Source organism: Tachypleus tridentatus, chromosome 13 (assembly GCF_004210375.1).
Source record: "Tachypleus tridentatus isolate NWPU-2018 chromosome 13, ASM421037v1, whole genome shotgun sequence".
Taxonomy (NCBI): domain Eukaryota; kingdom Metazoa; phylum Arthropoda; class Merostomata; order Xiphosura; family Limulidae; genus Tachypleus; species Tachypleus tridentatus.
Window position 1 is genome coordinate 201687591 of NC_134837.1, and position 18444 is coordinate 201706034.

The window sequence follows — 18444 nt, forward strand, 5'->3', positions numbered from 1 at the left end:
ACTTTAGTTCGTAAAGTAGGTTAATATACTTGTTGATGTTTCTTTTCTTCAATTAATGAGTTTTGTTGTTGTTCTATCGCTAATCATTTAAATATAGACTCATCTTTATTTGGCAATGTCGAAAAACACTCTGGAGTTTAGATCTATTTTTATTTGACATTGTTGTGACATACTCTGGAGTTTAGATCTATCTTTATTTGGATATGTCGAGAATCTTTATTTGGTTATGTCGAGAAACACTCTGGAGTTTAGATCAATCCTTATTTGGCATTGTTGAAACAATTTGGTATGTAGATCTACCTTCACTTTGCGTTGTCCAAACACATTTTTAGTGTCAATCTGTTGTTAATTGGCTTTCGAAACATACTATGTTATTGTGGAGAAAAACTTTTTTGTATTATAAATTTCATAAATATATCATGTAACTTCGTCTCTCTAAATTATATTGTATTTCACAAATGTTTAGGCTATCTGAAATTAGATATTACTGGAGCGTTAACAAACACACTTATATGGACAAATAAAAAACAACAACATATTTTTTTCTAAAACTAGTCAAGGCTTTGGTGTTTTGGGACAAATTGTATGATAGATTTTGATGTTCTTCTGTGGAAAATTGTAATTAAAGAGGGCTTTTGTTTGTTTGTTTGTTTTTCGAATTTCACGCAAAGCTACTCGAGGGCTATCTGCGCTAGCCGTCCTTAATTATAACGCCCCCACGGCTGAAAAGGCGAGCATGTTTGATGCGACGGGGATGCGAACCAGGCACCCTCAGATTACAAGTCGCACGCCTTAACCCACCTGGTTATGCTGGCCCAGCGAGGGCTTTTTAAGCAATATAATTTCTTCTTGAAAATTTGGTAAATTGATTATGTATCCGTTCTCGTCTTACCAAACATGCTCGTCCTTTCAGCCGTAGGAGCGTTATAATGTTACGATAAAATCCCACTATTCTTTGGTAAAAGAGTAGGCCAAGAGTTGGCGGTGGGTGGTGATGACTAGCTGCCTTCCCACTGCTAAATGAGGGACGGCTAGCTCATGTAGATTTGCGTGAAATTCAAAACAAAACAAATCTTTTACTTAAGGGAAGTTGTGCATCGGAAATGGGCTTTTCGAAATACTAGTTTATTGTCAAATTGATATTATTTTAAGCCTTCAAGTTTTATCAAAATTTTGCCAATTTCAGATTTCGCCTTACTCTTGCACAGAAGATAAATACGGTCTGGAATTACCATAATAAATTTCAATAAATTTATCACTTATTGAAATTTTGTGTTTATTTCTCAAACCATTCTTTCCTTTGGGATAGGCCCTGCATGGCCAGGTTGTTAAGGCACTTTACTCGTAATCTGAGGGTCGCGGGTTTGAATCCCCGTTACACCAAACATGACCGCCCTTTCAGCCGTGGGGGCGTTATAATGTGACAGTGAATTCTACTGTTCGTTGGTAAAAGATTAGCCCGAGAGTTGAGGGTAGATGGTAATGACTAACTGTCTTCCCTCTAGTCTTGCACTAGGGACGGCTAGCGCAGATGGCCCTCGTGTAGCTTTTGCGCGAAATTTAAAACAACCAACCAATCCTTTGGGATATTCTGTTTACAAGAAAAAATGTTTCCTCGAGTTACGTCTTGGGAAAAGACATACATTTGTTTAAAGTCTTAAGTTTCAAAAGTGTATTGTTTTTGATGTATTTTAGACCATCTGATAACAGACGTTATTAGTACATCAAAATACGAACGTATCTCGTCATCTTAAAAATCTTGTCGTAAAAGTACCCAAGGTCTCTTACATCTAGTGATTTCGGTTAAATTATATTATTTGTATAACAGTTTCTTGCTTAAAAAGTCAAAAACGAAAGAGCATTTGCTAACCCAGAGTAGTAACAATTGGAAGGTTGGAGTGCATTTAGAAAGAAGACATCATGATCTCTTAGATTTAGTGATTTCGGTTGAATTATGTTATATTTATAGCACTTATTTTTGTATAGTATATCTTTAAAAATAGTATAGCCGGAGAGTTCTGAAGTTTTGAATGTAATTATGGAATAAATATTGTGAAATTTGATGAAATAATATCCAATCTATCAAACGTACACCAATAGTAACTTTCTATTGAAATATAAGGCAAAAATATTTTTAAATTAATACCAAATGTAATGTTATGAAACTGTGATGTTCGTGTTCATATTTGTTATTAATAACACTGTGATTTCATTATGCTTTCCATATTCACATTGTTATTATACTGTGATCTATTTTTATATTGTTATTAATAAGTTGTTGTGTTCTAATGTCAGTGTTTACAGTTGTTATTAATAACAGTGTTGTGATGTCAGTGTTTACAGTTGTTATTAATAACAGTGTTGTTGTGTTGTAATGTCAGTGTTTACAGTTGTTATTAATAATAGTGTTGTGGTGTTGTGATGTCAGTGTTTACATTTGTTATTAGTAACAGTGTTGTGGTGTTGTGATGTCAGTGTTTACATTTGTTATTAGTAACAGTGTTGTGGTGTTGTGATGTCAGTGTTTACAGTTGTTATTAATAACAGTGTTGTGGTGTTAGTGTTTACAGTTGTTATTAATAACAGTGTTGTGGTGTTGTGATGTCAGTGTTTACAGTTGTTATTAATAACAGTGTTGTGGTGTTGTGATGTCAGTGTTTACAGTTGTTATTAATGACAGTGTTGTGGTGTTGTGATGTCAGTGTTTACATTTGTTATTAATAACAGTGTTGTGGTGTTGTGATGTCAGTGTTTACAGTTGTTATTAATAACAGTGTTGTGGTGTTGTGATGTCAGTGTTTACATTTGTTATTAGTAACTGTTGTGGTGTTGTGATGTCAGTGTTTACATTTGTTATTAGTAACAGTGTTGTGGTGTTGTGATGTCAGTGTTTACATTTGTTATTAGTAACAGTGTTGTGGTGTTGTGATGTCAGTGTTTACAGTTGTTATTAATAACAGTGTTGTGGTGTTGTGATGTCAGCGTTTACAGTTGTTATTAATAACAGTGTTGTGGTGTTGTGATGTCAGTGTTTACATTTGTTATTAGTAACAGTGTTGTGGTGTTGTGATGTCAGTGTTTACATTTGTTATTAGTAACAGTGTTGTGGTGTTGTGATGTCAGTGTTTACAGTTGTTATTAATAACAGTGTTGTGGTGTTAGTGTTTACAGTTGTTATTAATAACAGTGTTGTGGTGTTGTGATGTCAGTGTTTACAGTTGTTATTAATAACAGTGTTGTGGTGTTGTGATGTCAGTGTTTACAGTTGTTATTAATGACAGTGTTGTGGTGTTGTGATGTCAGTGTTTACATTTGTTATTAATAACAGTGTTGTGGTGTTCTGATGTCAGCGTTTACAGTTGTTATTTATAACAGTGTTGTGGTGTTGTGATGTCAGCGTTTACAGTTGTTATTAATAACAGTGTTGTGGTGTTGTGATGTCAGCGTTTACAGTTGTTATTAATAACAGTGTTGTGGTGTTGTGATGTCAGTGTTTACATTTGTTATTAGTAACAGTGTTGTGGTGTTGTGATGTCAGTGTTTACAGTTGTTATTAATAACAGTGTTGTGGTGTTGTGATGTCAGTGTTTACATTTGTTATTAGTAACAGTGTTGTGGTGTTGTGATGTCAGTGTTTACATTTGTTATTAGTAACAGTGTTGTGGTGTTGTGATGTCAGTGTTTACAGTTGTTATTAATAACAGTGTTGTGGTGTTGTGATGTCAGTGTTTACATTTGTTATTAGTAACAGTGTTGTGGTGTTGTGATGTCAGTGTTTACAGTTGTTATTAATAACAGTGTTGTGGTGTTGTGATGTCAGTGTTTACAGTTGTTATTAATAACAGTGTTGTGGTGTTGTGATGTCAGCGTTTACAGTTGTTATTAATAACAGTGTTGTGGTGTTGTGATGTCAGTGTTTACATTTGTTATTAGTAACAGTGTTGTGGTGTTGTGATGTCAGTGTTTACAGTTGTTATTAATAACAGTGTTGTGGTGTTGTGATGTCAGTGTTTACATTTGTTATTAGTAACAGTGTTGTGGTGTTGTGATGTCAGTGTTTACAGTTGTTATTAATAACAGTGTTGTGGTGTTGTGATGTCAGTGTTTACAGTTGTTATTAATAACAGTGTTGTGGTGTTGTGATGTCAGCGTTTACAGTTGTTATTAATAACAGTGTTGTGGTGTTGTGATGTCAGTGTTTACATTTGTTATTAGTAACAGTGTTGTGGTGTTGTGATGTCAGTGTTTACAGTTGTTATTAATAACAGTGTTGTGGTGTTGTGATGTCAGTGTTTACATTTGTTATTAGTAACAGTGTTGTGGTGTTGTGATGTCAGTGTTTACAGTTGTTATTAATAACAGTGTTGTGGTGTTGTGATGCCAGTGTTTACAATTTTTTCATTCATTCATCATCACAGAAAAGAAACAAAACTTCATCAAACGATCAGAAGTTACAGTGGACTTACTGGACATGGACTATGACTATGGGTCAATAATGCACTACGGGACTCGAGCCTTTGCTTATGATAAAAATGAACTGTCCCTTATTCCCTTAATACACACAGCCTGGGACATTGTTGGTCAGCGTGAGAAGATGAGCAATTTGGATATCAAGAAGTTGAATACACTTTACAAGTGTGGTAAATAAGATTTTAATTCTAGTAGTAAAACTGGACAAATATCACTATGTAACACAAGTTTTGTTCCTCAATAGTATATGTTATTTCTTAATTGCTTATGTTATAAAATTGAAGAAAATAGCCATTATTCCTTTCAAACTTTGTTTTTGTGACGTGGATAATGAACTTTAGAAATTAACTTATTTTCTGTGTAAAAACGGGCAAATTTGCACATTTTCATTTACATAAGGTCTGAATAAAACAACATATGAATCAAGATTTACATGTATTTATACTATGGTTATACAAAAATGAAGAAAAATGTTTAGAAGTGAGTAGTTTTTCGAGATTTGCGACTGTAATGTAAATCACTTTCACGTATCAGCCCCCAAATATAGTTTTCCATTATGTTTTTGTTATGCGCTCCTTGGTAGCGGCGTTCAAAGTCCAGTATATCCTGATGGAAGAGCTTGCCTTGCTCCTCTGAGTATGCTCCCATGTTCTCCTTGAATTTATCAAGATGAGCGTCAAGGTTATTGACTTTCAGGGACATCCTGCAGCCCATTTTAACGTAGTTCTTCACCAGAGCCTCAACCAGTTCTACATAATTTTTGGCCTTGTGATTGCCAAGAAGCCCGAACCACTACGACAAAGCTGCCCCAAGCTTTTTTTCCCTTTCTACTGAACTTCTTGGGGAATTCTGTGCACTCCAGGATCTTATCTTTTTGTGGTCCAACGAAGACACCAGCTATCAATGAAGAGGCGCTACTCGTTCGGGTTATAGACAATTCCAATTGCCTCGCACGGACCGGATATATTGTGGCAGAGCCCGTCTTGAAAAGTGTAGTTCTACAACATTCTAGAAAGTTCTTAAAAATTCTTGTAAGTTTGAGAAAATTCTCTATCAGCCACTCAGCATTGAATCTACCTGGAATATTCTGGAAATTGAGCAAATTTGAAAGTTTCATTACACAGGTCACAAAAGCAAAGTTTGAAGAGAAAAATAGGTCTTTTCCATTTACTTCAGCCATAAGCAATTGGGAAATAACACTTTCTCTTCAGAAACAAAATAAAAAGTAAAAATTTTGTTACATGGTGTAATATATGTTTATATTCAGGTAAGATGTATCTACTGTGTCTTTAATATAGTTAAAGCTAAGCGATTTGTTTGTTTGTTTTTGAATTTCGCACAAAGCTACTCGAGGGCTATCTGTGCTGGCCGTCCCTAATTTAGCAGTGTAAGACTAGAGGGAAGGCAGCTAATCACCACCCACCGCCAACTCTTGGGCTACTCTTTTACCAACGAATAGTGGGGTTGACCGTAACGTTATAACACCCCCACGGCTGAAAGGGCGAGCATGTTTGACGCAAAGAGGATGCGAACCGGCGACCCTCAGATTACGAGTCGCACGCCTTAACACGCTTGGTCATGCCGGGCCCAAAACTAAGCGAACAAAATAGTTTATGACAATAGTATCTCGAACCTGGAATAATCCATAAAATTAGATTTGTTATTTTATCTCAAGTATTATCAAGTTTGATTAAACAATTTTAAAATATATAAAGAGTTATTTTCTCTTTTTAATAAAGACACGGACGTAAATTCGAAATAAAACGAAATAACATATTCTCCAATTCATTCTGTCATTAAAGTTATCACTTTATTCACTGTTCAGGTTTTATCAAATTCATTATCTGTAATGTTTTCTAAATTACTAAACCTGAAATGTGAATCAAAACGTATTAGTTGGACAGTGTTTTTAATATAGGTGTTACGTATAGTTAGAAGATAAAATACATATTTAATAGACATAATTTCTACTAGAAGCGTAAATCATATGATGAAAAGCACATTAACGTAGTTATAACTTGAGAATATTTCCCTTCCACATGTTTTTTTTTTTTTACATCAAAACTGATAATGAAATTATTGGATATTTTTCTCTCATAATGTGACCCTGCACAACTTACTTCAGCTAGAAGTAAGACATCAGTAGAAGATATTTAAACCATTAGAGTTTATTATTATACTAAAATAATCTTTTATGATAAAAACCAACAATAGTTCTAACTTTTAATGAGATATTCACTATAAAACCTTGTATTTTATATGATCAATAAATGTGACAAATACGATTTAATATCAGTACACATTTTGATGGTATATTTAGTCGTATAAAGGTGAGGATTATTGTTTGTTTTTATGGTATATTTAGTCGTATAAAAGTGGGGATTATTGTTTGTTTTTATGGTATATTTAGTCGTATAAAGGTGAGGATTATTGTTTCTTTTTATAGTATATTTAGCCGTGTAAAAGTGAGGATTATTGTTTGTTTTTATGGTATATTTAGTCGTATAAAGGTGAGGATTATTGTTTGTTTTTATGGTATATTTAGTCGTATAAAAGTGGGGATTATTGTTTGTTTTTATGGTATATTTAGTCGTATAAAGGTGAGGATTATTTTTTTTTTTAAAGTATATTTAGCCGTGTAAAAGTGAGGATTATTGTTTGTTTTTTATGGTATATTTAGTCGTATATAGGTGAGGATTATTGTTTGTTTTTATGGTATATTTAGTCGTATAAAGGTGAGGATTATTCTTTGTTTTTATGGTATATTTAGTCATATAAAGGTGAGGATTACAATAAATCCTTTCAGATATTGTGAACTGTTCTAGTCCACCAGTCCCAACAGCTGGATACAAAGTTGGTAACGACTTTGGTGTGGGAGGGATGGTAATATTCGGATGCGAAGAAGGAAAGGTTTTAATTGGACCATCAACTCGCTTCTGCAGATTTGACGGACGTTGGTCTGGTTCTGATCCAATGTGTATCGGTAAGAGTCGCCTACCACATTTATTATTTGTTCTCTGATATTATTACTGAATTAAAACGTATGCTGGAATTAAAAATAATGAAAGAAGAAAAAAGTTCTTGAAAATAACTCATGGTAGATGCAAGTGTATTGTGGTATGAAGGTCTTAAAACTACAACAGTTAAATACATTCACGATATGTCCTAACATATGATATAATACGTTACTCAGTTGAAGTTTATTTCGAAGCTACGACGATATTAAAATTCATATAATTTGTTGACTCTAACGAATTAGCTTGGAAACTTCAAGTGTTGTGTGTGTTTTTTAAAACGACTTAATAAATTAGGAACCAGCAAAAACGAACTTGGTAAATGACCGCAGACAAGGGATATTGACAAGCTCGACATATTACTGACTGGTATATTATAATTTACACGTAACAGTTTGAGATATATAATCTCTCCAGTCTCCGGCCGTCCCACAACAAAGGCTAACAAGTTTTATATTACTAATTACACGAAAAATTCAAAAATGAATTCCTTCGAATGAAATTACGTTCTAGAATTCATCTAGAAAATCGGTAACTTCTACAATTATTTTCTGAAATAATTGTTTATGTTATTGTTTCTCATACTATTTGTTGAGATGTTACGTTTATGGTTGAATTTGTCGTTGAACACAGAAAATCTGAACGTTCTAACTTGTGATTTTGAAGAAAGTTTGTGTGGTCTTGGACAAGAAGAAGAGGACGATTTAGACTGGGTGAGAAGAACGGGTCCTGCACCTACTGAAAACACGGGTCCTATCGTCGACCATACGAAAGAAGAAACAACAGGTGCGGAGATTTCATCTGGTTTATAATCTGCATTTGGAAATAGGAGCTAGTTTATCCTTTATAGTTTCTTGTCGGTGAAATGTTCCTGGTTTTGTACACTGATAGAGAATGCCCCCAAGAGGATGGCAGACTTCTTTAAACAGTAATTTGAATTTTATCTACACAAAATTAGTATACTGACTTTTGTCTCGGTTTGTTCTTACCTTAGATGTTTCGATATTTTAGGTGTGACAGATGATAGAGTATAATTATCAGTTTTAAACTCATGTCAACACATGTAATAATTAGACTTATTTAGGACCAGACGATGTCAGATCTTCGAATTAGTTTCTTATATATTTTATTCTGAACCCCAAATGGCACACGATAAGTTTCTGGACTTGCACCACTAAAATCCAAGGTTCAATTCTCCACGTTGAACGTACCAGATAGCCCAATGTGGCTTTAATCTAAAACAAACTAAGCTTTTGTCCTGTTCGTCCATTTAGCAGCTTTCGCTCAAGGGCTGTGCCTAAGCTTAATTTTAATGTTTGTTTATTTGTTCTTAAGCACAAAATGTGATATTTGTATTGTGCCTACAATTTGCCTTTTTTTTTACCAATATTAGTTCTAAGACGTACTGGTGGGCCAGTGGTAACTTACAACAATGAAATCAGGTTTCAAATCCCCGTGGTAAACAGAGTGCAGAACTAGCCCATTGTACAACTACCCCTGAACTGTAATAGACCATAGTGACACTCTGCCAATTAATCCTTGGGTTCCCTCACTGAGTCGATGTGTTTGACACTTACATCAAATCCCCTCCCTATTAATTGTTGAGTTACCTGACTAAATCGAAGTGTTTGATACTTTCATCAGACCTTCCTTCCCATTAATTGTTGAGTTACCTGACTGAGTCGAAGTGTTTGATACTTTCATCAGAACTTCCTCCCCATTAATTGTTGAGTTACCTGACTGAGTCGAAGTGTTTGATACTTACAACAAATCCCACTACGCACTAATCGTTGAGTTCCTTGGCTGAGTCATCTTTGTTTGAGTCCCCCTCTAACCCATACTGTTAATCAGAGCAGTATCCCCATCTCTATTTGAGCCCTTCTCTGATTCTTACTGTCAACCATAACAGTATCCCCATCTTTATTTCAGTTCTCTAACCCTCATTATCAACCATGGCAGTATTTCTGTCTTTGTTTGAGTCCTCCTCTAACCTTTACTGTCAACCAGAGTAGTATTTCCATCTTTGTTTGAGTCCTTCTCTAACCTTTACTGTCAACCAGAGTAGTATTTCCATCTTTGTTTGAGTCCTCCTCTAACCTTTACTCTAAAATTATTGAATATTGCTTTTCTTCATTCCTTTTCTTGAAATACAGATATTATCACACAGAATATCCACCATACCTAATAATTATCACTTTGTTGGTTGTATTAACCAATTTCCTTACCTTGTCGTCGACAAACCTATTTTAAAGGTTCTTTCTAACCTATGTGGGTATGGTATACGTAAACCATTTTTAATATCACTGTCTTATAATGATACATACAATAACATATTTAGTGTTTATTACTTGCAAAAAAAGTATAAATGGGTGAAGTATCTAATGATGAAAGAGTAGTGTTAACATACCAAAGATATTAAATATATCTTTATATGGGTGTCGTGTTCCGATGTCGAATGATGACAGCATTTCACTTTGCTACATGATAAAATACATGATAAAAGAAACGGTTATAATCTTTCAATTGTTGGGGTTATTCTTTTAATTGTTATTGATGTTATGTGATAGTCGCTTCACCTTCCACATGGAAAATAGTAGCAGGTGTGAGTAAAAACGTTTTTCTTCTATTTTATATACTACCGAGGACTAAACTATTAACGTATAAAACTAGTCCAATCGTATAACTAAGGATACTACCTCCACCTGGATTCCTGGAAGATGAAGTCCGGATATACAGCTAGAGTGGTCACTCCAACTTTCCATCAGATCTCTGTTCGCGTCTGTCTGCTCTTCTACTACCACATGTGGGGCTCCGAACTGACCACTCTCAATGTATACGTCAGACTGCGTAATAGGTTCAACATCTTGGTTTGGAACAGGACAAAACACGTGCATCCAGAATGGCAGGGGAAGGAGCTCGCCTTTGACTTTAAGAAGGAGCCAGTCCAGGTAACTTGCTACAAGAAGGAGTCTTTCAAGTAATAATACTTACCGATAGAGGGATCTACATAATTTTGGTGAGAAGGCTCGTCAATAATTTATTATTTATGGAACCATATTATGATATGTTTATTAAACGACGGACATTCAATTTTCTAAATTTAATATCAGTATTAATATTTAGTATCAGTATTAACGATTCAACAGATATTCATAACGGGAAATTGCTACTACTTATCAGAACTGACCAGTGTGTTGTTGTAGATGTGGTATTATCCTCTTATAAACAGTATTGTTGTAGATGTGGTATTATCCTCTCTGATGTACGGTGTCGTTGTAGGTGTGGTTTTATCCTCTCTGACACACAGTATTGTTGTATATGTAGTATTATCCTCTTAAATGTACAGTGTCGCTGATGTTTTATAATCTTTTCCATGAATAAATAAAATTTGCTAGTTATTGTTAAAACGCGATTTAGATAAGTTATGAAAACATACAAAAACTTTATATCTCCGTCTTTCAATCATCAGTCGTATCAAAAATATAACTTGGTTTGTTGAACATTCTGAAAACCCTCATGTTTTAAAAAACAAACAAAAATACTCCATTAATGTTCAATACATTAAATTATTCTCAATGTCAAAACGTAAAAACAAAACTCGGGTTAGCTAAATGTCATTAGATTCATTTTAATGCGTCTTTAAATTTCAGTTTTGAGTTTGTGACGTGTCACGTGATGATAAGGGACCCGTACTACACACAGCATCAAATGTCACTTTCGTTTGGCGTCGGCTACATGTACTTTCCTGCCGATCATCTCGCTTTTATTCGTGATGTTAAAGCGGGAAAATTGAAGTGAATGTCAAATATGAACGATTGGTTTGGTTGTATTCTAAAGACTTCTGGTATGAGTATTAACATTTTAGTTTAAAAACAGAACAACGTTTCGGCCTTCAAGTTAACTAAGACAGTTTATAACTTATGTATCTGAGAATGGGTGGTATGGGTATTAACACTTTTATTGATAAGGAAAGTACAACGTTTCGATCTTCCTAGGTCATTTATTTTCATGTTAAGAAAGAGTCTGAATGTGACCGTTTCCGGACATGTCTTAGGGACGAGAGTATAGACGGCTACGAGATTGTAGGGGGCATTGCAGGTGGATGTTAGGTTATTAATCAGTATAGGTATAAAGTTGTTCCTTTATATTGGTTTAATTTTGGTTTTAGTTGCTGTATAAATAGGGCTTCGTTGATTTTGCGTTTGTTTATATTTGTTTCCTTACTTAATATATGGGCGTTTTCTATGGTTATGTTGTGTTTTTCTGATTTGCAGTGTTCAAAAAGATGTGAAGATTTTTTTTGTGTTTTTTGAATTTAGTTTCCATTTTACTGCTTGTTTCTCCAATATAGAAGTCGTGGCAGTTATCACATTGTATTTTATAAATAATGTTGGTGTTGTGTTTGTCAGTGTAGTTTTTACATTGAATGGACCTTAGTTTTGTACCTGATGTTGTGTTTTGTTATGTTTTTTCCAAGTGTTGGTTTTTTTTTTCGCTGATGTCGGGAACATATGATATGCAGCAGTATAAGGTTTTGTAGTTTGTTGTATCTTGGAATTTATTGTTGTTGGTGTAGGTGTGTGCGTATCATTTTTTCCACGGTTTGTTTTAGGAAATTTGTTGATGTTGATGAAGTGTTTTATTTTGTTGATTTTATCGGGTGAACAAAGTTTTGTGACTGTGTTTATTTGGTTTCTTAAAATGTTGAGTTTTTGTTTTGTTTCATGTGCCGAGTCTCAGGGAATGTATAATCCATTATGGGTGATATTCCGTGGATTTTTGTTTTGAATTGTGTATCAGTTCTAGTGATTTTGAGGTTAAGAAATACTATTTGGTTAGTTTTTCGTGTTCATAGGTGAACTTAATGTTGAGATATATCGAGATAGCGTGATTGAAAAGACTACGAGTAAGTAACTGTGTTCTGTAGATGTGAATCCAGCAATTGTATCATCAACATACCTGTACCAGTATAGTGGTGAGTGTAAGGCTGAATTGATCGCTTGAGATTAAATCTGTCGTAAAAATGTTGGCTAGAACTGATGACACGGGATTCCATATACTTAGGTCATTTATTTGGAGATAGTTTTGGTTATTGAACATAAAGTTAGTGTTGATGGTGGTGAATTCTATAAGGGTTGCTGGGGATGTATATCAATGCGTTGGGGTCTTGGATATAAAGTTCAAAAGCTTTCTTGCAGGCTTCAGTTGTTGAGACTTCTGTGAGGAGGGAGATTACATCAAAACTGGCCATTAAGGCTTTATAATTTAGTTGATTAAGAATATATTTAAAGTTAAAAGAGTATTTGAAAATGATTCCGGCTAATGTTACATATTTAGAAAATGACCACATTATATATTTACCGAGGTTGTAGTTAAATGGTTCGTAGGTCTACATTATGGGTCATAGCGGACAATCAGGTTTGTGAGGTTTGGGGGTGCAGTATGGTTGTGGTGTGCGTGAGTCGGTCTTTCGTAGGTAAGAATAAATGTTTTTCGAGATTGTGTTGGTTTTTTCCATTTGTAGTAGTATTTTGTTTAACTGATTTTCATGTGTTTTTGTTGGAATTGTGTTTAGTTTATAACATAAATACATTTTTACTTCAAGTGTTTCCCTTCTTCATGGATTGATTCAGTCATGAAGATTTCTACTTCAGTTTATCGAAGCCAGTGGAAACTGGTTTAATCACAACAACTAATGACACCAAACAAACAACCGTGTTAATAAAGACGACCAAACTTTGCCATCTTCCTTAAGTATCGAACTTGTGTTACTTTTGTTACCAATAACAAAATTTATTACCTAGCTCACTGAGAATACAAAAGTCTAGAAAAATTATATAAATATTTCTATCGTTTTTTTCACAATTATAACACTTTTTATCTCGGAATTAGTTTGATTAAGGCAGTAAATTAACCATTCATTGTGTTCGTCATAATGACGTAAAGTTTAAATACTGTTATTATTAAAAATTTTATTTTTTTGCCTTGTGTTATTTTTTAATATAATTAAAGGAACCACAATAACTTGACGAGTTTAACAATAACTGTATTCTCAACTGATCTAGTACTAAAACGTATTTCGTCAGCCCACACGTAACTTCGAGACTTCTGTGAGAAAGCAACTATCTGTGTTCTACATTACATGATGTGTAGTCAGGTCGAACCTTGATACAGATCAGATTCAAATACTCTTGTGTTTCTCTTCTTGTTTAGTTTGTGTTTGAAGGTGTAATCGGGGGACCAAACTTCAGTGACCTTGCTCTAGATGATATCACCATCTATGAGTGTTCCAGAGATATGGAAGTAATTGAAACCAGCAATCTAGATTTTGACAAAATAAATCCAGGTACTCAACTTATCCAGTATGTTAGTTATATATATTTACCTATATTGACCCCTACAAATACATTTCAAGATATTTGAGGCTTAGGGCAATATCACATCTCCGAAATCCTAGTTACACCTTAGACAATCTTTCCATAGGACCCCTGTTGGAGATTTCAGAAGGTGTTTTCTACTGTATTCCAGCCGACATAATAAACTCTATAGTTGTGCCAAAGACCTCTTTGGCAAAGATAGAGAAGGTTTCTGATCTACCCTTCACACCACACACAACCTGTTGACTTCCATTTACGGCTATCCTATATCGTGAAACACCCAACCAACACATTTTAAAGTCACCCAACAAACATTTTGTACAATTCTTCTGGTTATTTTTTAAAATAAAATATATATCAGCATTGAAATTGATATAACACGCCGTAACGTACTGACCAATTCATCATCTTAAACAATAATCTACTGATCGACACATCGTTCTAACCATAATTTACTGACCATCACGTCATCCGAAACCATAACCTCCTGACCAACACATCATCAGAAACCATAACCTACTGACCAGCACATCATCCTAACCATAATCTACTGCCTAACACATCATCCTAACTTATCCAAGGCCCAGTAACCATACCATCAATACACCTCAAATCAACGATATCCACTTCTCCACGGTCCAGTAACCACATTATCAGAAAACCCCGTAATAAAATAGAATAACTAAACTTTTTGTAACTTTCAAATATCGTCCTTTGCTTTAATAGGAAGACAAGATTAACAACTGTTAAGGGCAAAACAAAAGTTTTATCACAAAGTCAATAGAGTGTTTATATTAATTTTATTTTCAACAGAATTGAGTCTAGTTTGTTAGTTACTTTCTATGTCTTCATATTGACCTACAAACTGTTTCTATTAAGTCGGAGATAAAACAAATGCAGACTAAATTCAACAAACTAAGATATAAGTTATTAAACACAACTGATGTAAGTCCTTATCTCTGTATAATAAAGGATATCACTCGTTGTTTAGACGATACTTTTCTTCGTATATCTTTTATTTAATGTACGCGTTTATATATATCTTTCGTTTAGTCCAAAATATCTCTTCTGATTGGTCGTGCCATTTTGAAGACGGCTTATGTGGGTTGGAAGATGACGCAACTGTAGATTTTAACTGGTTGTTAAATAGAGGAAAAACAACAACATTCGCTTCTGGTCCTAGCATTGATCACACCACAGGAACAAATAAAGGTATTAACAGTTCTTCCCTCTAGGAGCTCTTTCATTAAATTAACTCTTCGAATAATGTGTCACTCTCATGTAAATTACCTTTTATGGATTTCCATACAAGTGTTGTGATGCAGGGACATTTCATAGCAATGTTGCCATTCGTTTGTGATAATGAAAAGTATTGATTTCAAAATTACTGTTCAAACACTGAAATTTGATGAAATATTGAAAAGGCAATAAGGCCTAAACATTATTATAAAAACAAGTTAATGTCTATGTTTTATTACGTTGCTTTTAATTTATCGATTGCGGCTGTAAATCAGTGTTACATATATAGTTTTATAAAATCTTGTCTCTCATCATCCAGGTGGCTAAGGCGCTCGACTCGTAATCTGAGGGTGGGGGGTTCCAATCATCTTCAAACCAAACATGATAACCCTTTCAGCCGTAAGGACATTAAATTGCACTATTTGGTGGTAAAATAGTAGCCCAAGAGTTGGCGGTGGGTGGTGATAATTGTTTTCCCTTACACTGCTATATTAGGGGCAGCTAGCGAAGATAGCTCTCGTGTAGCTTTGTTTGATATTCAAAACAAACTCATGGTGTGGACCACTAATAAGGTTTAGTGGACAAAGTATTGACTCACAAATGTCCGAATTCCAGACATGTGGAACAAATTAAATCAATATGGAAAAAAGAACATCTGCAGTTAATGTGTTTTTATAGCACAATTATTGCTTTGTTTCTGATATACATATAATAAGGTTTATAATCTTATAGATCACACGCTATTTGCTTAGCAAGTTTTTTAAAACAGTCTTGGTATTTTTTTTATTAAGCTCTGTACACGCTGTTACATTCCAAGTCACCACATCCAGTCGATCTCTGGCTGACGACTGCGAATCTTGACAACAACTCTGCAGTATAGCTTTCATTACAAAAGGCTACATCGTAATATATTCATGTTGAAGGTACAACACTCATCCCTACAGCTTTCCATAATCCATCTAATCTTGGAGGTCGATAGCTTCCCAGTATCTGTTCAACGGTCCAGTCAATCAAACAGAAATCAGTAGACGATTTGACCGATATTTTTTAATGAAATAACATGAATATACCTTTCATTCTTCGGCTGATTGGAGTATGTGACGTCATAGGAAGCAAAATGTAAAACAAGCGACTTGCTTGCTTTTTTACCCTGGAGATCCTTCTTGGTTACATAACATACTGTTGCCTGGAACATGTAGATAGCTTTTACCACTGACGTTTGTTTTCATGTATTCGTGCATGTTCCTACATTTCACAGTTTGCTTATCACACCAGGTCTCTTTCTGGTTAGCCTTAGTGTCCTAAGTTAATACATATTTCTATGTTTTCCAATACCATTAAGAACAAATGATATCCCTGTAGGCAAAATTTCAAATCTCCAACATCAATACATGATTGTTCTGAGTGAATGCATGTTCCGATTTGAAAGATGTTATGTACTCTTCCCAACTTTCGATAACATCACATTGAATACAGAAAATCAAATAATTTCAAAATGTAGTCTGATACACTCTGGTCCACTGGCTTTACGTGACTTGTTGGTATTTATATTCAAGACTGTTTTAGTATAAAGTACCTAACCCTTCATGTGTGGATTTACTTATATTTTTACAACTACTGTATATGCAGTTACTTGTTATCCTGGTAGAAAAGTTACGATTATGGCTTATTGTTAATGCATCAGAATAGGGTTCAATTTGTTTTTATATGTTCTCTTCAAACTACTCAACAGCTTTCTGCACTATCCATTATTAATTGATAGATTACAGTAACAGGCAGTTAGTTCATAGTCTAACTGTTGGGTTAGTTTTGTCTGACCAAATAAAGAAAATGACTGTCACCTTTGTAATGCACTGAAATACCAAAGTACAGAGGGAGATTTTTGGTGGAAACAAAAGATGGGCCCACAGGTCCAAAACCCCAAAAATTAGCCACTGCGCTGTATTTTGGCACACTGCGTTCAAATTATGATGTTACAAAACACTTTCAGAGTTGGGTGCTTTATAGCAGTGACAGTCAGTCCTACTCATCCGTTCAGAGTAGAAGCTTTACTGTTTACTTTTCCATTGATCTGATTGGCTAACCCACTGCGAGCCTAAACTGTTATTCAGATGAACCAAGAAAAATTACTAAACATCAAAAGTACGACTTCCGTCATATTTCTATTTTATTCACCTAGTCACGTTGCACTTTGACCCACTGCACTTGTAAACATGTATCTGTGTATATTTTAGGATCATATCTTTATGTGGAGGCAAGTTACCCACGAAAACCAGGGGATCGGGCACGTATTACCTCTCCAGTTTTCCAAGGTGACTCGCATGATCGATGTCTCATATTTTACTATCATATGTATGGTGAAGACATGGGAATGTTACAGGTTCACGTACAACAAGACAAAGACATTTCAGAACTGTGGCATAGATCAGGGAATCTAGGAGACCTATGGCGGAAGAAAGTATTGCATTTTCAACCAGAACCAAAACCATTCCAGGTAAGTTACACAAAACTATACAAAGTGTCGAACATTCTGTGCAGAAATAACAAAAGTAAATTATTATACCCGTATACAACTAACTTTGTGTTCACAAATAACTCGGAACTCAAACTTTATTCTCAGATCTGGCAAGTTTGTTTAAACTATTATCAGTGTACTCTTCACATTTAGATATGGATATTAACTGAAAGATTACACGAAGTGTTTAATAGATTCCACTCAAAGGACAAAATATGAATTTTCGACATATATATAGCGTTCAACTTACCCAACAGTTACTAAAAATTACAAACATCACCACATAACCATTTTCATCTTATCTAAAACTCACCATTATTATTATTGTTGCTGTACCTTCTGATACTGAAGCTAATCTTGTGAGACACATGAAGCACTTGACTTGTGACCACATCACACACGTCAGTACCTGGCTACTTACTAAATCTTTACTTAGAGACAATCACCAAATCACACAGCCAATCCCGAATTAGGTTTTCTTTTAATCATCACAACATTAACAAGAACATTTGTCAGACCACGAAGATTCTATGATAATTATTTTCTACTTCCTTGGATAAAAAATAGAACTAATTGTACGTTCTAAACTTTGAGGTATTCTACCCGATTTTGAGTTGTATACAAGTGTCATAAACTATCCCACTTGGAGCAATACAAACAACATGAAACCCTGAACATTACTTATTACCAGCGATAAAAAAAACGAATATTAATTCACAATTATATCGAACAGTTGTATTTATTAAATATAAATTATCGTCATTGTTAATCATGTAATTGTATTGATAATTTTTGCTTTCTTAATTATTATATTAATTAACAAATAGGT

At 34.4% G+C, this 18444-nt stretch overlaps 1 protein-coding gene across 4 annotated transcripts in view; it reads left to right on the forward strand.

The window, feature by feature from the left end:
- Nucleotides 1–18444, forward strand: part of LOC143237070 (meprin A subunit beta-like) — a 37333-nt gene that overhangs the window by 17808 nt on the left and 1081 nt on the right. For all 4 annotated transcript variants that reach the window (XM_076475907.1, XM_076475909.1, XM_076475908.1 and 1 more), the window contains 7 exons: nt 4419–4640; nt 7277–7453; nt 8118–8270; nt 10173–10432; nt 13698–13830; nt 14915–15073; nt 17335–17594. In XM_076475907.1, the coding sequence (XP_076332022.1) occupies nt 4419–4640; nt 7277–7453; nt 8118–8270; nt 10173–10432; nt 13698–13830; nt 14915–15073; nt 17335–17594 (1364 nt within the window). The remainder of the gene's footprint in view (nt 1–4418; nt 4641–7276; nt 7454–8117; nt 8271–10172; nt 10433–13697; nt 13831–14914; nt 15074–17334; nt 17595–18444) is intronic.